The sequence below is a fragment of the Gopherus flavomarginatus genome, chromosome 9 (assembly GCF_025201925.1).
Source record: "Gopherus flavomarginatus isolate rGopFla2 chromosome 9, rGopFla2.mat.asm, whole genome shotgun sequence".
Lineage (NCBI taxonomy): Eukaryota > Metazoa > Chordata > Testudines > Testudinidae > Gopherus > Gopherus flavomarginatus.
This window is the reverse complement of record NC_066625.1, coordinates 86274745-86294682: the sequence shown is the minus strand read 5'-3', so window position 1 is coordinate 86294682 and position 19938 is coordinate 86274745. Positions and strand designations below refer to the sequence as shown.

General features: G+C 45.8%; 1 protein-coding gene across 2 annotated transcripts in view; it reads left to right on the top strand.

Annotated features, from left to right (window-relative positions):
* IGDCC4 (immunoglobulin superfamily DCC subclass member 4) overlaps positions 1 to 19938 on the top strand; it is a 187751-nt gene that overhangs the window by 109918 nt on the left and 57895 nt on the right. For both annotated transcript variants that reach the window (XM_050967461.1, XM_050967460.1), the window contains exon 5: positions 18463 to 18600. In XM_050967461.1, coding sequence (XP_050823418.1) covers positions 18463 to 18600 — 138 coding nt within the window. The remainder of the gene's footprint in view (positions 1 to 18462; positions 18601 to 19938) is intronic.

Here is a 19938-nt window from a genome sequence, read left to right as displayed (position 1 = left end):
CTTCAACTTTTAATATGACAGTTGGATCCCAGCAGGAAATGATCTTCTTTCTCAGAGGTCTCCTTTTGGTAACAGCTTTCACTAACACCCTCTTCTTACTCATTATGTCTCAATTCATCACATACAGGATGCTCATTCCTCATTCCTGAGTGGATATTACTAAAGTTCCTTTTCTTCTGAGGGCCAGAATTCCTTCTGAGCTTTCTGTGGAAGGGAGAACAGATTTTTTTTTAATGAGTTACATCTCTCTGGTTTTATTTTTCCTTCCAAGTTGTCATGCATTGTTTCACTCCGATTTCATGCCCGATTGACTTTGGTCTTCCCATCTGTTGCATTTGTGACTCCTCAAATGCAACTCTCTGCTTTTTTCTGAGAAAACATTCTGCATGACCTGATGATACTGACTCTGTCTGCAAGACCAAGTTTGTGTGTGATATGTGGGAGGGACCTGAAAAGTTTTTCTTATCATCTGTCCCCTGTGCGTTGCCTCAGCCCCCTGCAAAGTAGCATTGTTTACCTGACACCAGAAGTGTAAAGCTGCATCTGTCACCAGGCAGAGCTGAATCAGTTAATGACCCTTATCAGAAAGCAGCATGTGCAGTGTTTTGCTACGGAACCCAGTGCCATAAATATATTTCCCTAGTACTCCTGCTAGACGTATGATAGTGTGAACTGCAAATAGAGCTCATGCAAATAGATTTCAGCCCATATGGAGCCCAAATGGGGAAACTCATCCATTAATGTTACACAGATCCCTTGGACAATCTCGGTATAGCTGAGTAGGGGGCAGTGACAGGGCTGCTGACCTGTGGGGATGAGGGGTATTTTGTCGAGCACTCTTCTCCACAAGGGGTACCGCAATATCCGTGGCTGCCCTGTAATGTTGTTCCTGGAAGTGTCTCCTTCTACGGCACCATGGAAGTTGAATTGCTGGTACTGGAAAATCCATTTTTGGAAGCGAAGGACTGACAGGGCGAGCGTGCATCTGGGAACTGATGAGTTATGGTGGGTACGTGAGTCCGTTCCCATGTGTTGGCAGAGCTGGCGTTGTTCTCTCACTCCCAGTCACTTAGGGATTTCAGCCACGCAGGTGAGCGCAGGATTCCCCTAGTACTGGGAGCAGGTCTTTCAGCTGAGAATGACACTGCCCAATGTTGGGGTGGTTAAGGAGGAGTGGACACCTGTTCATTAGATTCTGGAAAGAAGGCACCAAACTTGTATCCTGTCGAGCATTTGTTCCTTCCTGATTCAAGCTGCTTTATATATGTCAATATTTGTTAATCTGACCCTTGCTACGTTTGTTGGAAAATGTTGTATGCTTTGCACATGTACATTGCCTCTGTGAGACAGACAAATATTTTAAGTCATACAGAGGTCAAGTGACATATCCTAGGTTACTCCTGAGGGCATTCTGTGCCAAAAAATTAAAAATTCTGCTCACAATATTTTAAAATTCTGAAAATTTTATTGGTCAAATAAATGTGGAGGCTCCAGCATGGCACCGGGGAGCACAGGCCACTGGCTGCACAGAGGTGAGAGATCCCTGTGCAGCTCCCCCCTTCTCCCCGTGGGACACGGACTCCAGGGGTGAAGCTGTACCCAACCCTGACACAGTGCAAGGTCCGGACCTGCCCCAGAGCCCTGCCCCTCGATGCCAGGTGCACCGCGTGTGGCCAGGCAGGCTCAGCAAGGCAGGATTGAAGTGTGGGGGGATCCACGTGTGGGTTGAGAGGGTTCTCTGTGGGGCTATCTGGGTGCAGGCGGCTCAGTGGGGGACCTAGGTGTGGGGGGTATCTGGATGCACAGGGGCTTGTTGAGGGATTCTGGGCACAAAGGTAATCAGACTCTGCAGGGTGGTCCATGTGAAATTGGTTGAGGTGGTTCTTGGTGTGAGGGGGGATAGAGCTCATCAAGGGGGTCTGGTGTTGAGGGCTCAGTGGGGTGGGGATCCAGATGCAGCTGTTTGGAGCTTGGTGGAGTGAGGATCCAGGTGCAGTGGTTCGTCAGGGTGGTCCGAGTGCAGGGGGAGTGGGGCTTATCGGAGGGGGGGTTCTCAGTACAAGGGGGATGAGGCTTGGTGGGAGCGTCTGGGTATGAGGGGGTCTGGATGCATGGGGGTTGGGTGGATAGGGGAGCAGATCTCTGTACAGGGATCCCTCCCCCTGAAGCTGAGGAGCAATGGGTGCAGGAAGTGGCAAGGGAGTTGGCAGAGTTTCCTGCATCTGAGGGAGAAATCTGAGTCTAACGAATGTTCCCTCTAATTTTTTTCCATCCATGTGCGGAATAAATGTTATGTGCATTGAGATATGTGTGGATGTGCACCACCAGTAGAAACAGAATACCTAGATATAATGTATATTTTTTAATAAGTTACCATAGGATAATTACTCCAGCCAGGACAGGTTAAGCATTTTAGAACTCACTACTCAAAGAATTAAGTTTAAGAGAAATAAATATTATAAAATGCATAGACCAGTCAAAACACTAAAATAACACCTGTTGAAAGAATAAAGTGACAGAGAATATATGTGCATTGCAGGAAGTACCAAGAAGTAACAACAATAATACAAGTATGTGTTGGGAGGTGAGTGTGAAAGTGACTGTGTGTGTGTGGCACAGAGGGTATGGGTGTGTCTAACACAGGGTGCATGTGTGTGACACAGAGACGTGTGTGTGTGTGTGTGTGTGTGTGTGAGTGAGAGAGAGAGACACTGTGTGTATCTGAGACACAGGGATAGTATGTGTGCTGGCTGTTGGGGAAAGTTGTGCGCTGTCTCTTTAAGACACTCAATGAACGCTCTCCTGCTCTGTCCTGAGCCCTGTTGTCCCCCTCCCCAACTCTGCAAGGGGCGGTGGGAGGCAGCAGGGAAGGGGGGGGGAAGAGACCGTGTGAGCTGGCTGCTGGAGAAATCTTAGAAACAGTGCACTGTCTCTTTAAGAAATGCACTCAGCCACTCACTGTTTAGACCTCAGACCACAGCAGCTCTGTGTCCTGCTGAGCCAGGCTGTCCCCTCTGCCCTACTCTGTGGAGATGGGGTACAGGGGTGCTGGGAAGGGGTACACTCTAACATTAGCACCCTCCTCCCCACCTCACCCCTGCTCTGCACAGCCAGCAGGAGGGTCTGGGAGCAGCTGCAGGATGGAGCAACATGGGGGGGAGCAGCACCTGAACACATGCTGCCGGCACATGCTAATCAGCTGAGCGGCACTTGAATCTCTCCTGCGCGGCTGCCTAAGCACGCAGTTTACAGGGAACACAGGGTCTAACCTGGCCCCAGATGTGGTGTAGAGGAAGTCCCATCCTCCCCAGCCAGCTGGGACTAGCAGCTGAGCCTGCCACAGGTTAGGAGCTACCAGCCAGATTTTCCCCGGTCCCTCCCCCTACTCCACAGTGATTTAATCCTCTGCTGTGTGCCCTGGGCACCCAAAACAGACTGTTGGGGAGGGTTGCGTGGCCACTCTTGTGGCTTCCCTTTGCTTCCCCATCAGAAAGTCATTTTTCTGCGGGAAAGCAAATAAATCTGTGGGGGACATAAATTCTGCACATGCACAGTAGTGAAGAATTCCCCCAGGAGTAGTCAGTGGCAGAGATGGCCAGAGAAGCGAGAACTCATGACTCCCACTCCTGTTCTTGAATCACATTTCCTCATTAAAGGTTAGATCCTGGCTCTGTCGGGAAGCCAGAAACAGGGGTGGCTGAAGCAGCTGCACTGTCAAGGGGCGACAGCCAGGCTGGAAGTAGATGGGCAGGACTGAAGTGCAGAGCAGAGGCTTGGTCTCAAAACAGGTGTCGCGGGTCAGTAGTGAGGCACGTTGACAGGGGTGCGTAAGGAATGGGACCAGGATAGTAAGGGATTGCACTGTGGATCGAGGTAATGCTGCGGAACTCGATACCCACCCCTGCATCCGTCTATGCAGTGGGCCTGATTCTGATCTCACAGGAGAAACTATAAAGTTGGTGTTGGTGAGATCAGAATCAGGCCCTGAGTATGGCTATCGCCAGTGCTGTGTGCAATGTTGTAGCTGTGTCAGTCCCAGGATATTAGAGACAAGGTGGGTGAGGTAATATCTTTTATTGGACCAACTTCTGGTGGTGAGAGAGACAAGCTTTCAAGCTTACACAGAGCTCTTCTTCACGTCTTGTCTTTCTGTAGCCAATGCCATCAATCTTGCTGCCGCACATTCCAGACTCTCTAGTCCTTCAGACAGGAGCGCAAAATACAATCCTCCTTCTAGGTGAGCACAGCGGCATGTTGGCAGTATGGTGCCAGCTAAGGTGTTTGTAGCCTCTGCTGTGTACACGTTTTGTAAAGGTTATTTGTATTGCAAGTTAGGAAGCCTTGCTCACAGAGTGATGCTCTGACACTGGCCTGAGATGAACTGATTTAAAGTCAAGTGACTCTTGTACATACTGTTCATCTCATGGTAGCTCCATCTTGAGGGGCCAAACCTTCCGAGCTCTGACTGCAGGAAGTGAGTGTAATGGGAGGAGTACAATGAAGGTTCGTATGGTTGAGTGCCAAGTGGCAGTGGTCAGGAGAACAGCTGTATCATACAGATTGCTTTGTAATAACACTGGAATTCTTTTTGCATAAACTGCAGGTTAAGGATATTGCTCTGGACTGTATAATATAGTGGTCCCATTCTGTGAACAACATACAGAAAGATCCTTTTGTGGATCTTCTCCTTTTTTAGACCTCCCCCCACTTTCTCAGTAACTTCTGTAGAATTAGGTTCTCCTACAAGTCTCGTTTGAAGGAGCACTTTGAGGGCTTGTTGGTCCATCGCTCAGGCATCACTAGCATACGCTGGCTGGATAGCTGTTTTAGGATGAGGGAGGGGCATTGCACAGCGAACTGCAGTGGGCAGGGGCAGCTCCAGGCACCAGTGCGCCAAGCACATGCCTGGGGCGGCAAGCCACGGGGGGCGGCCTGCTGGTCGCCATGAGGGCAGCAGTCAGGCTGCCTTCGGCGGCGTGCCTGTGGGAGGTCTGCCGGTCCCGCGGCAGCAATTCGGTGGCTGGTACGCCGAAGGCGCGGGACCGGCGGACCTCCTGCAGGCATGCTGCCGAATCCGCATTACCAGCGGACCTCCCGCAGGCATGCCACCGAAAGCCACCTGACTGCTGTGCTTGGGGCAGCAAAATACATAGAGCTGCCCCTGGCAATGGGAATCCCCGTCTCGGAGACCCTGAGGTTTTTTCCAGTGTTTTCTTGCTGTTATGCAGGTTCCTGACTGGAAAGCTTACCCTACCCTGAACAACTTGCCATCAGCGTAGTCTGTTCGCCACATGATCTGTGAAATCAAGAGAAATGGATAGACAAGAAGCTGGTGGAAGGAAAGGGTCTTGTCCTTATCAAAACTGATCAATGTTGCTCTGTGCCACTGCAGGGGCCTCGGGCATTGGTGCACATTGATCCTGCCTGCTCTGTGCCTGTTGCACTCCATAGTCTAGTCTCCTGTGGGCTGTAGTACTTTGGTCTAATTTGGGTTTTTGGGTTAGTGTGTGGGTGTTGAGTGGGGTTGGTGATCTGAGAGCTACAAGAGGTCAGACTAGATGATCTGGCCTTATGCTCTCTGATGATGATGTCTCAGCCCAGCTGAGCCCTTCCCCTCATATCTCCAGACCCTTCCCACTCTGGCTTGGCCTCTCCCCAACATAACCCCACTCCCCCTTGCAACCTCTTGCCCTGCCCCTTTCAGCCCTTCTGGCTCTTGTGCATACCCCCAACTCATCCCCTTTCAGCCCTGGCCTCCACCCTTTATGCCTGCAAGTCTCTCCCTGTTTAGAAGGATATCCAGTAGGATTTGACATCCCTAAACCTGGAATCCCTAAACCATTGGCTGATAAGTAGGGCCTCCAGTAGAAAGACAAAAGAGCCACAAGTCTCTTTATAAGAAGATGCCGTCTTTACATAGTCGTTCTGCAGAGTGGAGCCTGCTGGAAGATCACAAATATGCCCTGCTAAGCTTGGCTGGCTAAAGTCTGAGCAATTCTTGATGGCTATCAGTGAATAAAGGGGCATCCATAGTGCAGTCTGGCTGCATCTGCTCCCTTTTGGCTTAATGAAGAACAGTTCTCAAAGTGTGTAGGGCGAGCCATTGTTGACAGCTTTACAGGAGGCTGAATGGTGGGCACAGTGCACCCTGACTGATTAGCAGCAGACCTTAAGTCTGCTTGTAAATACAGCTCTGTGCCGTGCAGGCCGCAAGGCTTCTAAAAATAAAAACATCCACAAATCAATTCCTGGAAGAATGCCATGGCTTGGGCTCTCACTGGGCTTTTGGGAACACATAGTTTAGAATGTTGACTTCTTAGGTGAATTGGTACATTAAAGGATTTAATTTCTGAGCAGAAATCCATGTTGGCTGTGTAAGGAAGTTGAGAGGAGTGAAACAGAACTGTCTGGTGGCCTCTTCTTTCACTGGGATTATGCTCCACTGGCTTCCCAGAGTCTCAACTCCAGAGCACAGACAAGGGAAAACTATTTTACAGACTGTTCATCTCAAGCCAGTTGAACAGATGTTGCCCAGAACTGCTCCCAGCGACCATGCTTAACCAGTGTAACACTCGATAGAAATACTTTGAAAGTCTTTTGTGACATTTACCTTGTGTTTGTGCACACGCGCACTCTATATACACTCTTTGATCCTCACTTTGAAAGGGCCTTGAATGAGCATTTTTTTTGTGGGTTTCTTTTGAAGGTGCCATTTTATCCTGCCACTTTGGTATCTAAGTACTTGACTTTGCTCATAAATCAGGCACTTATATATGTGTACATGAAGTGGTAACATTTGTACCAGCTGTTATGCTTGCAGGAGAGCGGCTGCTTTTTAAAAACTAGAGTGGATTTTTATTTGTTAGTGACTTGGGGATATTTTTTCCGGTGGGCTAGACTTCCAGCTATTTTATTTGAGGGCAATGATTTGAGCGCAGGAGGTGAAAAGTCTTGGGGTCTAATCTGGATACCTTCACTGGCAATAGGAAAATCATTTAACTTCTCGGTGCTTTTGTTTCCCATTCTATATGTATCATCATCGCTTTAAATACTTATTACTATTTTATTAATAATAATATTCACATTACCCTAGTACAGACCTGATATCTGGAAAGAGACAGTGTTCCAGAGAGTTAAGCTAAAAGAGGGTGATATTTTCTTACCTGTTGTCTTGCCCAGAGACTCACTGCACTACCAAGTGCTTAACTATCTGCAAAGCAGTGCAAAGTGTATACAATATTAAAGCTCATGTATGTAGGTGGGCAGAAAAGACCAAGGCTGGCTGATGCAGCATCCTCTGTGTAATCAAAGCAGAGAGAAAAGCGTCTCCACATTCAAAAATGTCCTTTATGCCTGCCTTGTGCACTGACCTGACTGCTCCACCGCAGTCTGAAAAAGAAAGACATGAACATCTCCATGAAGGAAGTGAGGAATATGGGCATTGCCAGACCTCATCAGAGCAATGGTCTTTGTAGCCCAGGGTCCCCAACAGTGGTCAGGGCCAGATTTTGTTTGTGTTTTGAGCTTTTGATGCTACGTAGCGTTAGAGGTTCTAATTCACCAAGTCTCTTAAGTGTGTGCTTAACTCTGTGCACGTAAGTAGTTCTCAATGCCTAAAAGTAGGCACATGCTCAAGCACTTTGGTGAATTGAGAGGGAAAAAGAGGCCAAAACCAGAACTTTTTAATCCAGAATCACCTCACTCTAGAGGTAAAGGATGAATCTCTTTTTAATCCAGAGTCACCACACTCTAGAGATACAGGAATACTACCCTCTGGACCTGGGGCGGTTGTAGCAGAAACTACAAACTAGCTGGCATTGTTTTGCAAAACCTAATACTGGGCCAGTGTTCCTGAGCTGGTGTAAATTGGTGTTGCCCCATTGACGTCAGTGGGACTGTGCTGATCTACGCAGCTCAGGATATGACTCATTCAGTGCCGCGTTCTGCAGAGATTTATTGCTATATGCAGATACCGAAGCTCATGTTTCAGAGGCTCTAATGTTTTTGCCTGACTGCCATGGTTGTGGGCAGAATACCAGGCTTGAACTTTGAAGAGGGACAAGTGGTTTTAGGAGCCTAACTTCAAAGCTCCCAGCTTGAGACCATCGGAAAGGGCCTGAATTTCAGGTGTCTCAAGTGGGACGCCCTGAATCACTAGTCACTTTTGAAAATACTGGTGACCTAGCTTCGTTCTGGAACCAGCACTTGGTGTTGTGTTTCCTTGTGGCCACGGTGTGCACACTCTCTCTGTGTTCTGATGAGCACTGCTATAAATTCAGAAATGCCCGTGACACTGTTTTGGAGTCTCTTATTATGTAGATTGTCCCAGAACTGTTCATGGCACACTTTGAGTACATAGGTGGCGTGCAAACATCCTGCTCCAGAGATCTTAGAACCTAATCATCCCAAACCTCTTTGCTCTCCAGTCCTTCCCAGATGAGCAGCACCCATAGGAACAACTCATAGATAGCACCACAAGAGGATCTAGCCAGAGGGAAAGGCAGCTTTGTGGGACATTACTTCTCTCCTGTGTCGTCATCATCTTTCCCTCTGCACAATCCATATGGCCCCTGAGTTGAGGGGAGTGGGGGTAGGGGAAAGTTTTGTAAATACAATGCCTGTATTTCTGAAGGGGCATGCTTTGCAATGGATAATTTGCCTCTTTATTAGCTGCAGAATAACAGGAGCAATAGCACTGGCTTTCTTGATTGAACAGCTGCTCGGTGCTAGAATCTGTTCCCAGGGGAGATCTATAAGGATGAATTAGATTTCAGACTCCTCCTCCGTAGAGGGTGAGAAAGTTCATGGAAAAGAAGATTGAGATACCGAGATATCCGGCAATCAGACAACAAACTGTTGACATGTGAGAGCTGACGGTGTCGAGTCATGTTTAACCTACAGTGTCTTAGCTGACACAGAGTGTTTATGGCATCTAGGGGAGAAGTGTCAATTCCACCTCTGGAAGAAGTCTCCTAGTCACTGAAAGTGACCATCGGAAATGAGCTGAGCAAATAACATTTTCCCCCATTGCATTTGAAGTATTCTTATATGATGATGTGCGCTAGCAACAACAGGAAATGATAACGGATAACTTTTTGTTTGCAGTTTGGGACTATTTTTAATAAATCTTTCTCAAAGTTTTGAGATTGCCCCTTTGTTAAATTTTCAAACAAGCACCTGCATGCTTTCCCCCATGCTGCCCCGCATGCTGGGAGGCACTCCCTTTAAACATCCTCAAAGCCACTTCATTGTTCTCCTTCACATCCCTGTTTAAAACTCACCTTTGCTGTGATGCCTTCAAAAAACCTGACAATGGTTAGGTATCTGCGGGGCTGAGACCACTGTCAGTCATAATGACATAAGAACATAAGAGCAGCCATACTGGGTCAGACCAAAGGTCCACCTAGCCTAGTATCCTGTCTTCCCACAATGGCCACTGTCAGGTGCCCCAGAGGGAATGAACAGAACAGGGAATCATCAAGTGATCCATCCCTGGTCACCCATTCCCAGCTTCTGGCAAACAGAGGCTAGGGACACCATCCCTGCCCATCCTGACTAATAGCCATTGATGGCCCTATCCTCTATGAACTTAGCTAGTTCTTTTTTGAACCCTGTTATAGTCTTGGCCTTCACAACGTCCTCTGGCAAGGAGTTCCACAGGCTGACTCTGTGTTGTGTGAAAAAATACTTCCCTTTGTTTTAAACCTGCTGCCTATTAATTTCATTTGGTGACCCCAAGTCCTTCTGTTATGAGGAGGAGTAAATAACACTGCCTTATTTACTTTTTCTACACCCGTCATGATTTTATAAACTTCAATCGTTTCCCCCCTTAGTCGTATCTTTTCCAAGCTGAAAAGTCCCAGTCTTATTACTCTCTCCTCATATGGAAGCTATTCCATACCCCTGATTGTTTTTGCTGCCCTTTTCTTAACCTTTTCCAATTCTTGTATATCTTTTTTTGAGGTGGGGCAACCACATCTGCATGCAGTATTCAAGATGTGGGCGTACCATGGATTTATATAGCGGCAATATGATATTTTCTGTCTTCTTATCTATCCCTTTCTTAATGATTCCCAACATTCTGTTCGCTTTTTTTTTTACTGCCACTGCACATTGAATAAATGTCTTACTGTTTCCTTGTACTCCCCTGTCTGTCTGTAACCGTCTGTTGTCTCTTATCTTATCTTTGGGGCAGGGAGTTTTTGTATTTCCTTTTACTTGTTTTGAATTTCCCACCTTCACAGGTGCCAACTTTTCATTGGGGGAGGGGGGTGCTCGACCCTCAGCTTTGTCCCAGGCTCCCTCCCCACTCCTTTCCCTAAATGCCACACCCCTACCCCACCTCTTCCCACCCCCTCCCTGGAGCACACCATGTCCTCGCTCCTCCACTACCTCCTGCATGCTGCAAAACAGCTGATTGTGGCAGGCAGGAGGCATGGGGAGAGAAGGGGAGGCACTGATCAGCAGGGCTTCCCATTCTTTATATTATTCACCATCCCATTCCTTTTGCATCCAAACATCTTGTTAGCTTTTTAGCCGAGGTTTTCATGAAGCTCTGATGCCCAGGTCCTTTCTTGAGTTGATACAGTTAACTGAGAGCTGTATGAGGAGTTTTAACTTTCCCTCCAATGTGTATTACTTGGCATTTGTCAACATTACATTTCATTTACCATTGTGTTGCCCATTTGCCTAATTTGGTTAGGTCCCTCTGAAGTTCCTCATAGCTCTCTCTAGTCCTGACTAGCCTAAATAACCGTGTGTCATCTGCAAATTTTGCCCTTTCCTGCTCACCCTCCTTTGCGAGTCATTAATAAATTTATTAAACAACACAAGTCCTTGAGAATGCTTGCTCTTAACCTTTTACCGGAAAGAGAATTGACCATTTAATCCCGCTCTTTGCTTTCTGTCTCTCAGCCACGACAAAGCTTTGCCTCTCACCCCATGGCTGCTTAGCTTCTGTAGTAGTTTCTTGTGCGCAACCTGGTCAAAAGCCTTTTGGGCATCTAAATAAATTAGGTCAGCTGGTTCTCCTTTATCCACAACTTTATTGAGACATTCAAAGAATTTTAAGCGATTTAGAGAGACATGATTTTCCTTTGCAGAGTCCGTGGTGATCAGACTCTATCAGATGATGATCTTCCAGTTATTTAGTTATTCTGTTTTTAATTTATTGTTTCAACCAGTTTGCCAGGTAAAGATGTAAGGCTTACGGGTCTGTAATTTCCCCAGATCACTCCTAGAGTCTGTTTGTTTTCCAGACCCCAGAACATTTTTGGAGGTTGGTGTTCACTGTTGTTAGCATATTAGGTTTTATAAAGTATATGAGTCAGAACCTCACGGCTCTTGGTGCTATCAGCACTGTGGCTTTGATAGGAGAGGTGCTTTGTTTGGCCGCCTGGCCTAGAACTGCTGGGGGCTCTGTGCTTGCCCCCGGCCTCCCTTTTCCAGTAGGACTTCAAACTCTGGCACAATTTGTCAGCTGGGACACACAAGCTAAGCTGTTCTGGATGCAGAACTCTAGGGATGAGGACTGAGCTGCTTCTATAGCAACCGCTAGCTGCGGTGGCTGGATCTTTGATCCTATAGTAAAAGACCCCCAAAATTGAGTCAAGTTGTAAAACCCTTTAGGAAAAGGTGTTGTGAGGCACGAGGATCCATTTTACAGAACCCCGCCCCAAAACCATGAACCCTCCCACCCCCAAATTGTAACCCCAGGGCACACCAGGAGCAACCAGAAAAATCTGGCAAAGCTTTGTGCTAGAAAATGGCGCTCGTCCGATTAAGCAAATCACTTTCAAAGTGCCCCCCCATGCTCTGTTCTGAAGCGATGCGTGGGGTCTGCAGAAGGAAGAGACGGAGTAACTGCCGTGAGGCGTGGCTGATCGGAGTGTTAAAATCCTGGCGTTTCAGGCCCACTCTGGAGTTGGTTGGTGATTCTGGCACCATGCTGCAGTGGCTTTGAGGAAAGTCTTAAATCAGGCAGAAAAAGAGAAGTGACCATTAAACTCTGTGATGGCAACAGCTTTGTCCCAGGCTATGCCTAGTGAGCAAAGCACTCCCATCTAGGTGGGCGCTCACTGGACCGAGCGAAGAGGAGTGGGGTTCTGCTTTATCACTGGATTCTACTTGGAAATACACAGCCTGGCTCCTGAATGGCCAACTTCATGCCTAGTTAACCCAATACAGCAGGCTGGGGGATGCCTTTTGTGCTGCATATGCCCCATGAAGAAGGGGCTGAATAGGTCCAGTGGGTCCATACCCCATCTGTGCTGCCAGCCTTAAACAGGACACTGCACAAGGGGATTTGAGGGCAGCCCCATGGGCTGTGCTAGTGCCCTGTACCAAAGGTCCGGCAATCCCAGTGAGGGGTGCAGAGTGAAAGCAGATGCTCTTGCAGGTCACAGGTATGTTGAATGCAGCGGGTGGACTGGGGTGCTCCTTGACTAGAGGCTGCAACGGTAATACAAATAAACAACAATTCCCCGATCCCTGCACAAAGCCAGAGCAAATGTCACCCTGTGCATGCACAGACACCTGAGTATGTGTTCACCAGCTACCCCAGCGGGTGGACTTCACCCAAGATATACTTGCATGTTTAGAGTGTAGTGATCCAACACCCATGTCCTCCACTCTCTCCCCTGCCCCTGCTTTCTTTCTGGTTCCATCTCAAAATTGCCCTCATGTTTTCCAGCCCCCTGGTGGACTTGTTGAGACCTCCCTCCTTGACCGTATGTTGCCTCTTTCCACCCCCTTGGCTCATTTAGAACCAGCCTGCTCTCCCTCTCTGTAATATGCCCACACCTGGTGCAGAAGCTTTTTAATCTGCAGCGGGAGAAACTTCCCTGTGTCTCATCACTTGAGCATTTCATTTCAAATCTGGATTGAAATTTTGCCTCTCCTCCCTCCCTTGCTCTCCCACAAAATCTCTGCTCTCCACCGTTTCTCCTTAGTAGCTGTGCTATTTTGTTCTTTAAAGCATTTTAGGGATATAGGCTCCAATTCAGCACCACACTCCTGTCCGCGAGTAACACTCTCTCCCTGTTCAGCAAAGCCCCATTCAAGGCAGTGTGCTCAGCTGCTTTGCTGAATAGAGAGAGCGTGACTCAGGGACTTCCCTGCTTTGCTGACCTGGAGCTGTAGTGTTGATGAAAGATGCTATTCAGAATACAGTTGTGTTTATCTGATACTTCAGCCGATATGGATCTTTTTAACTCTCCACGTGCATTTTTATAGTAAACACCTCCTGAGTGTGTCAAGGAAATCCATGGCCTAATACAACTGTAGTTAAGTGGTGTCACACTTGTGTAACAATCAGCAAACCCGAGGGCTTTTTTCTGAGCACCTCCCTCTCACCTATTGCTGATGTTTTCTAACACGTGCCTCCGTAATGGAGTGAATGTGGGTCCTCAGCGCCTGATTCCCCTCTCACTACTACTCTGCTTGGGTAACTCCAGTGACTTCAGGGTAGAGAATCACCCCCTTGATATTTAAACAGTGGGCCAGACTTTTGGCTGGTGTAACTCCACTGAAATAACTATTTGGCCCAATAAGTGCAGCAATATGTACCGCAGGGAATAGAATGTCTTTTTTGCCATCTGGCGCCATTCAAGGTAGCCCTGTCAGCATGCTAATTCAAGTATCCCTTGAATTTTGCTATAGTGTGATCGTACCTTTGGCTGTTAAGCCAATGGTGTTTGTAACCTTTTATGCCATAGGCCTGGCCTGAATGAATGTAATTGAATGTAGCAAAATCCTTTTCAGCTCCCAGTGTGTTTATAAGCATGAAACCAGATCACAGATGCACCTTTTTCCATCAGTCGCTCCTTCTAACGTAATAGTTCCATTGTGTAAAGTGATACGTGCTCAGACCTGGCTGAATTACCTACTTTTTCTCTGAACTTTGTTGCGACTCTACTTGGGTATTCAGAAAGAATTTGGAGGTTAAATCTTAAGAATGTCCAATATAAATTTTGCCCAGGGTAAAAGGCCACAGCGTGCTTCTTTGTATCTCTGCTTCCATCTGGTGGACAAATGCTGGCTACTGGTCTATTTCTGCACAGGGTCCTGACTCAGGGATTTTCACCAGTCCTCTTTTAGAGCACGTTTGCATTATTCTAAAGAAGAGGTCTTCATTCAGACACACTTGGGACTTCAGCAAAATATGGATCCAGTTCTGAACTTTGGGGGGTTGGACCCAATTCTAGTAAAAAAAATCCACATTCAGTTCACAGCATGTTGCATGGAGTCGGTTTCATACAGTCTGTTTCACTCTGTAAATTCGGTGCCTTGTTGGCAGAAGACTGCAGAAGCTTCCTGTGTTTCTGGGTCTCCACTCTTCAACATTGCAGGAAAATCTTCTAGGTTAGTTTGAAACCGATATGTCAATGGGTTATATTTCCTAATCCCAGACTTCCTTGTTGATAATCCTGCTACTTTGCACTAACATAATTCATTTCATTTTTAGATTATGTGTTTACTTGCGCATAAGAATCTGTTTCCTTGCTAGCCTTGGAGTTAGTGTCAACCAACACTAGGAGGAGGTTAACTAGACACTTAGATACCGCAGTGATGGTACCAGTATAAGATAGAGGGCCATGTTGGTTTGTAAAATGTAAATTCACACTTTTTTCCTGCTAATATTGATGACTTCATGTGAATGAAGAGATTCTAATTGGACCAAAGGGGGAGGGGTTAGAATCACTTGATACTGTTGGATCCCAGCAAAGAGGGTAAACTCAGATGGGTGAGACAATCTAGCCCCAGTGCTAGCTGCCACCCAGGAAGACCGAGAAATCCAAGTGGGAATATCCTAACGCTGCAGCCCTATCTTATGCGGTTTGCTCTACTACCTGCACCTTAGCTGATGTTCTGTTTCTAATGTCCTGTGTCATGTCTTGGTCTGAGAATTAGAGTTTCTGTGCTGAAAACAGCTTCCGGCGCAAGGCTGTCGGCAAAGTTGTGACTTTCTGCACCAGTGCCAAGGAACTGGGAACGTTCAGGTATTTTACCGACTCGGAGTGAAACTGTTGTGGGAATGTTATGCCCTCGGGGAGCATTGGAACTGCTTCTGCTCCTTATTAGAGAGACAAAGTGGGTGAGGTAAGATCTTTTATTGGACCAATTTCTGTTGGGGAGTGGTCTCTTTCACCAACAGAAGTTAGTCCAATAAAAGATATTACCTCACCTACCTTGTCTCTCTAGTATCCTGGGTCTGGCGTGCATATCTACCCCTTATTCACCATGTAGACAATGCTACAGTTAATCCTTAGAAACACATGCATTGCCATACCAGATAAAATCACTTGTCCAGCAAATCCATTGTTCTGCCTCTGGTCGTGACCAATGTTTGATATTTCGGAGTTAAACAACCCTCTCACCCTACTAATACAGCTGTGCAACTCTGCGGTGCTGAACATGTAGGAGAGCTGGAGAGCATGCTGGGTGCATGTGTCTTTCTGCAGTTCCTTCCTGTCCTCCCACCTGGTCAGTTTACGCCTTAAAGCATAAGATTCAGTTCCCCTTATTCTAGCTCACGTTAGGCAGGTGCAGGCTCTAACCTCATGCTGTATGTGGCTTTGTTTGCTGGTTTGTTCCTAAAGTGGTGATGCATTGGGATCAAAACCAGTAACTTACAGAGTCAAGACACTTCGGGGTAAATCCTGACCCTGTTGGAATCCAGAGCAAAACTTCCTTTGACTTCACTGAGGGCACAATTTCACCCATGGTTCATCAGATAAATCACCTCATCCCTTTACCCTGAAAGTGGCTGCGTGGCCCCTTTTCACTGACAGTCGTGGGTGGGTCTGGCTTCTGGAAGGATGCAGTTTTATTGCCAGAGGAAGCTGCTGCAGCTGGATTAGGAGCCAAGAATTCTTCCATTAACCGTACTCCATGGTATATTAGCTTTCTTATTTTTCTTCTCCTTCCACATTGTCTTCTGCTGAAGAAGAAAATAAGGAGGGCAGGGTGGAGGTGAAGTAGAGTGAATACTTCTCCATCTTTATGAAATGCTTTGAGATCTGAGGATTAAACATGCTGCATCTAAGAGGTAAGTACTGATATTACTGAATGCATTTTGCAATACACCAGGCTGACAACGAAGCATTCCCTCTTGTATGGGCACTAAAAGGGCTGCCTGTGTCTCTCAGTGAAAATGACATGCACTTTTTGGTAACTTCAGCAAGCAAGGTCTAAAAGAGTGACAGCGTCCTTGAAAGCACACAATATTCTTTGTCAGGAACAAGAGCACCTGGAGCAACCTCGTATTGTGCAGCACTGCATATCTCCTACCTGGTGAAGAAAACAACAGCATCCTTCAGAAAGCAGTGAATCTCTTTCATTAGCTGCAAAGAGAATAGGATTCCTAGCATCAAAGCTGCTGTAAACTGATAAAAAATGGTAGTTTCAGCAAAGACATTTCCTGTCTCCTTAACCTCTCCTTATAAACTTGGCCGAGAGAGTCAGAAGGTTCACTTCAAACAAAAAAAGACCACACTTGAGTGTCCGGAAGTTGTGCGATGCGTATACACACTGGATATAGATATATCTCCCTATGTCAGTGATTCCCAAACTTTAACAACCTGCAAACCCTCTCACTAAAATTTCAAGTCTCGCGAACCCCCTCCTAAAAATTAACATTTCCAGGGATTTTCTCCTTTACCTGAGTATAAATTATAAAAGCAGTGATTTTGGAAATATAAAATTTGTTTTTATGACATGCTTATTACACACGATTTATTATTAAATATGATTTATCATTACAGTATTTTTATTACATTATGAAAATGGCAACACTCTTCCAAGATCTCACTTTCATAGCCTGTATCACTTTGATTAAGCCTGCTTTAAGACAAGGCTCCTACGTTTCATCAAGGAGTATCAGATGTGAAACAGCATGAAGCTATTTAAGTCTTGAGCAGTCCAGGCAAACAACGCACATTACAACAAAACTTAAACTTGTTCTTCATAATAATTTTGAAACAATACTCGCTGCCTGTTTAATTTTAAAAAAAGCAAAAAATATCCCTCTCTCTTTCTCTTTCTTATAAGGAGTCTTGAAGTTTAAATCTCAGTGTGATAGATAGGCTTGCTCTGATCTGCCTAGCTCTTGGAAGTCCAGGGGCTCCGGGCTCCTGGCCCCATACTGCCCTGGGTTCCTAGGGACAGCTCTGTCCGCCATTAGGGAATTTTTTCCTGAGGACCCCCTGTAACATTTCACGAACCCCCAGGGATTCATGAACCCCAGTTTGGGAACCACTGCCTTATGTGAATGCATAAACACTTTGGATTATCTATACATACATCTATACCCTCTGTGTGTTGTATGTAATACATGTATTTTGACTTGTTCTTTGTGCACAAAAATGAAGAAGGTGTGATGTGCAGAGAACTGATCTCTCAGTGGTTGACTTTGAAACCTAGCAGCTGGTTATCACAATGTCTGTGACAACCTTTCCATATTAAAAACAAAGAAATCCACCTTTCTGCTTACAGACAGGATTCAGCTATTAATGGATGAAGTAATAAATGTGAACACAAACAAAGAATTTCTACTATTTTATTCGGCAGCTTCCTAGGAATCCTTAGAAAACCCTTTCCTGACCACAGTTCAGCGCAAAACTTTGCCAGCTTCAACATTGTGGAATTTGGCCACTCATTTTGTGCACCCCGCATTTGCAGCTGGGCTCAGAGCCCCTTGAAAATCTGGCCCTTTGTGCTGGTTAAAGGCCCTTTGTGCTGTCAGCTAGAGTAGGTCTCAGTTTTAAGTAATTAAATTGAACTTTTGTTCTGAAGACAAAAATAATAGCAATGAGGGCTGCTTACCAGATTTAATGTGATGAGAAATTACCTGGACCTAAGATGTAGATTCCAGATCAAACTTTGCATTGGGATTCCTCTAAGTATGGGCACGTTCAGATCTCGGGTTCTGGTTTGGTCCATTGTAGAGGTTCTGTACCACAAAGTGCCTGATACTTTTATTGGAGCTGTGGGGATGGGACCTAGGTTGGTGCAGAATTTCAGTGGGTCTCCAGGTGTGCATCCACTTTCACTCACGTGGATCTGATTGCAGGATCGGGGCAGGACTCTAGATCAGGTTCTACACTTCCGCAAAGTCCCACAATTCATGGCTTGACTTGAACAGAAATGTTGGTCTGAAATAGAAACTCATTCCCCTGAAGTCTTGCTTGTCAATTCCAAACCCAACCACATGGCACTCCTATTGGAGAACCCGGAAGTGAAAGTAAGCAGAAACAAAGGTGAAATTGACCAGACCAGTTGAGTGAACTGCAAAAAATGTAACAAGCAGTGTAATCAGTGAGGAAGAAAAGTCTGTTTTCTGTGTTGGTTTGTTCTTGACATGGAGGTGAGGAATTTGTTGGTTTTTAATGTAAATGGAATGTGGGCAACACTTCTTTAAAGAGTTTCTTTTATCCCTCTTTAATTTTTTTCTGGGTGTATTAGGTTCCCAACCAGCAGTGACTCGAGATGTCGCTATTGTTGCTGCTCCGGAGAATACCACAGTGGTAGTTGGAGAGAGTGCAGTGATGGAGTGCATGGCCTCTGCAGATCCCACCCCATTTGTCTCTTGGATACGACAGGGTAAATGAAGATAATTATTCTTTTGATGTTGAGAGGAGTCTATAGACACTTTATTTTTAAAATCTATTAAAGGGAAAAGTGCTGTGGAAGAGAGGGCGCTTTTTAAATTGCTAACAACCATATGGGGCTGCGTACGTGGTGATCTGGAGTGTCCTTCCTGAGCTGGGATTACTAATTGAATCTAAAATGTTACAAAGCATGCAACTTATTTTATAGTTGTTTGATCTGTAAAATGTATGAAATTCTGGTTATTTGATGCCTTTTGATCTAAATTAGTCATGGCAGTATTGTATGAGCCAGAGCATTGAAGGTCGCCGTATAAGGGTCAGGTTGATGGCACTTCTTTTGTAGCGGTTCAGAAAGGTTAGTGGGAATTCTAACACATCTGCTGTTGCTTTGTAAAAATAACTTTTGTTATCTTGCAGGATTATAAAATGTGATAAAGATTCTTTAGTCATTTAAGGGGCCTTGTTTTCAAAAGTAAATCCTCTTATGGTCAAGATAATGAAGGTCTGAGAAAGAGTGAAGATATCATTAAGTGCCTATAAACAAGCCAGACTGACTTTCATGTGTCAAGGCTGATCAGCCTAAATCAGAAGTAGGGCTGGTGTAACCATCACTGAGCTTGTGTCGGATGTTTCACATGCGCGATTAAACATTGAAACTTGCCATGTGGGTTCTCGGCCCAAGAACCACATATCAAAAACACATTGAAAGAGTTTTCAAAAATCTGTGTTCTGACATAAGCCTCTTTCCTCCCCCTCATAACCATTTAATCAAACCAGTCTTTAGCTGTAACTTGCCTGCTCCAGTGGCTCTTTGTTAATGGCAATGTTTTTGGTTGTGGTAATATTTCCTATCCTTCCCCCCCACACTCCCCCTTCCCCTCAAAAAAATCTTGCAGGACTCAGTGTGGGGAATAAAAACAGGGAGGATTAATCACTGAGGCAAAGCTGGAAGCTTGCATTTCATCCCGTGTACTTAAGACATAATTAGCAATACCCATCTTTCCCATGCTACATAATTTATTCATTGCTACACCAAGAGCGGTGAGTGCCCAGAGTATTTGTAATCAGAGTCAATTAGCACAGTGAGAGTTTGGGTGTTTTTTGTTTTTTATTAAATGGGTGGCGCATCTTCTTTCAAGCTTTGGTTTTTAAATGTTTGTGCCGTGTCCTTGGTTTTTCAGTCTGAATGTCCTTGGCTTAGCATGGATGAGCTGATTGGGCCTCATCAGTCTTCATGTGGTTATTAAAATAGATTTGGTTCCAAAATAGCAGTAAAAAGAAGGGCTGAGAGACTCTGGATGAGTAAAGTCCTGTAACATTGAGGATTTCA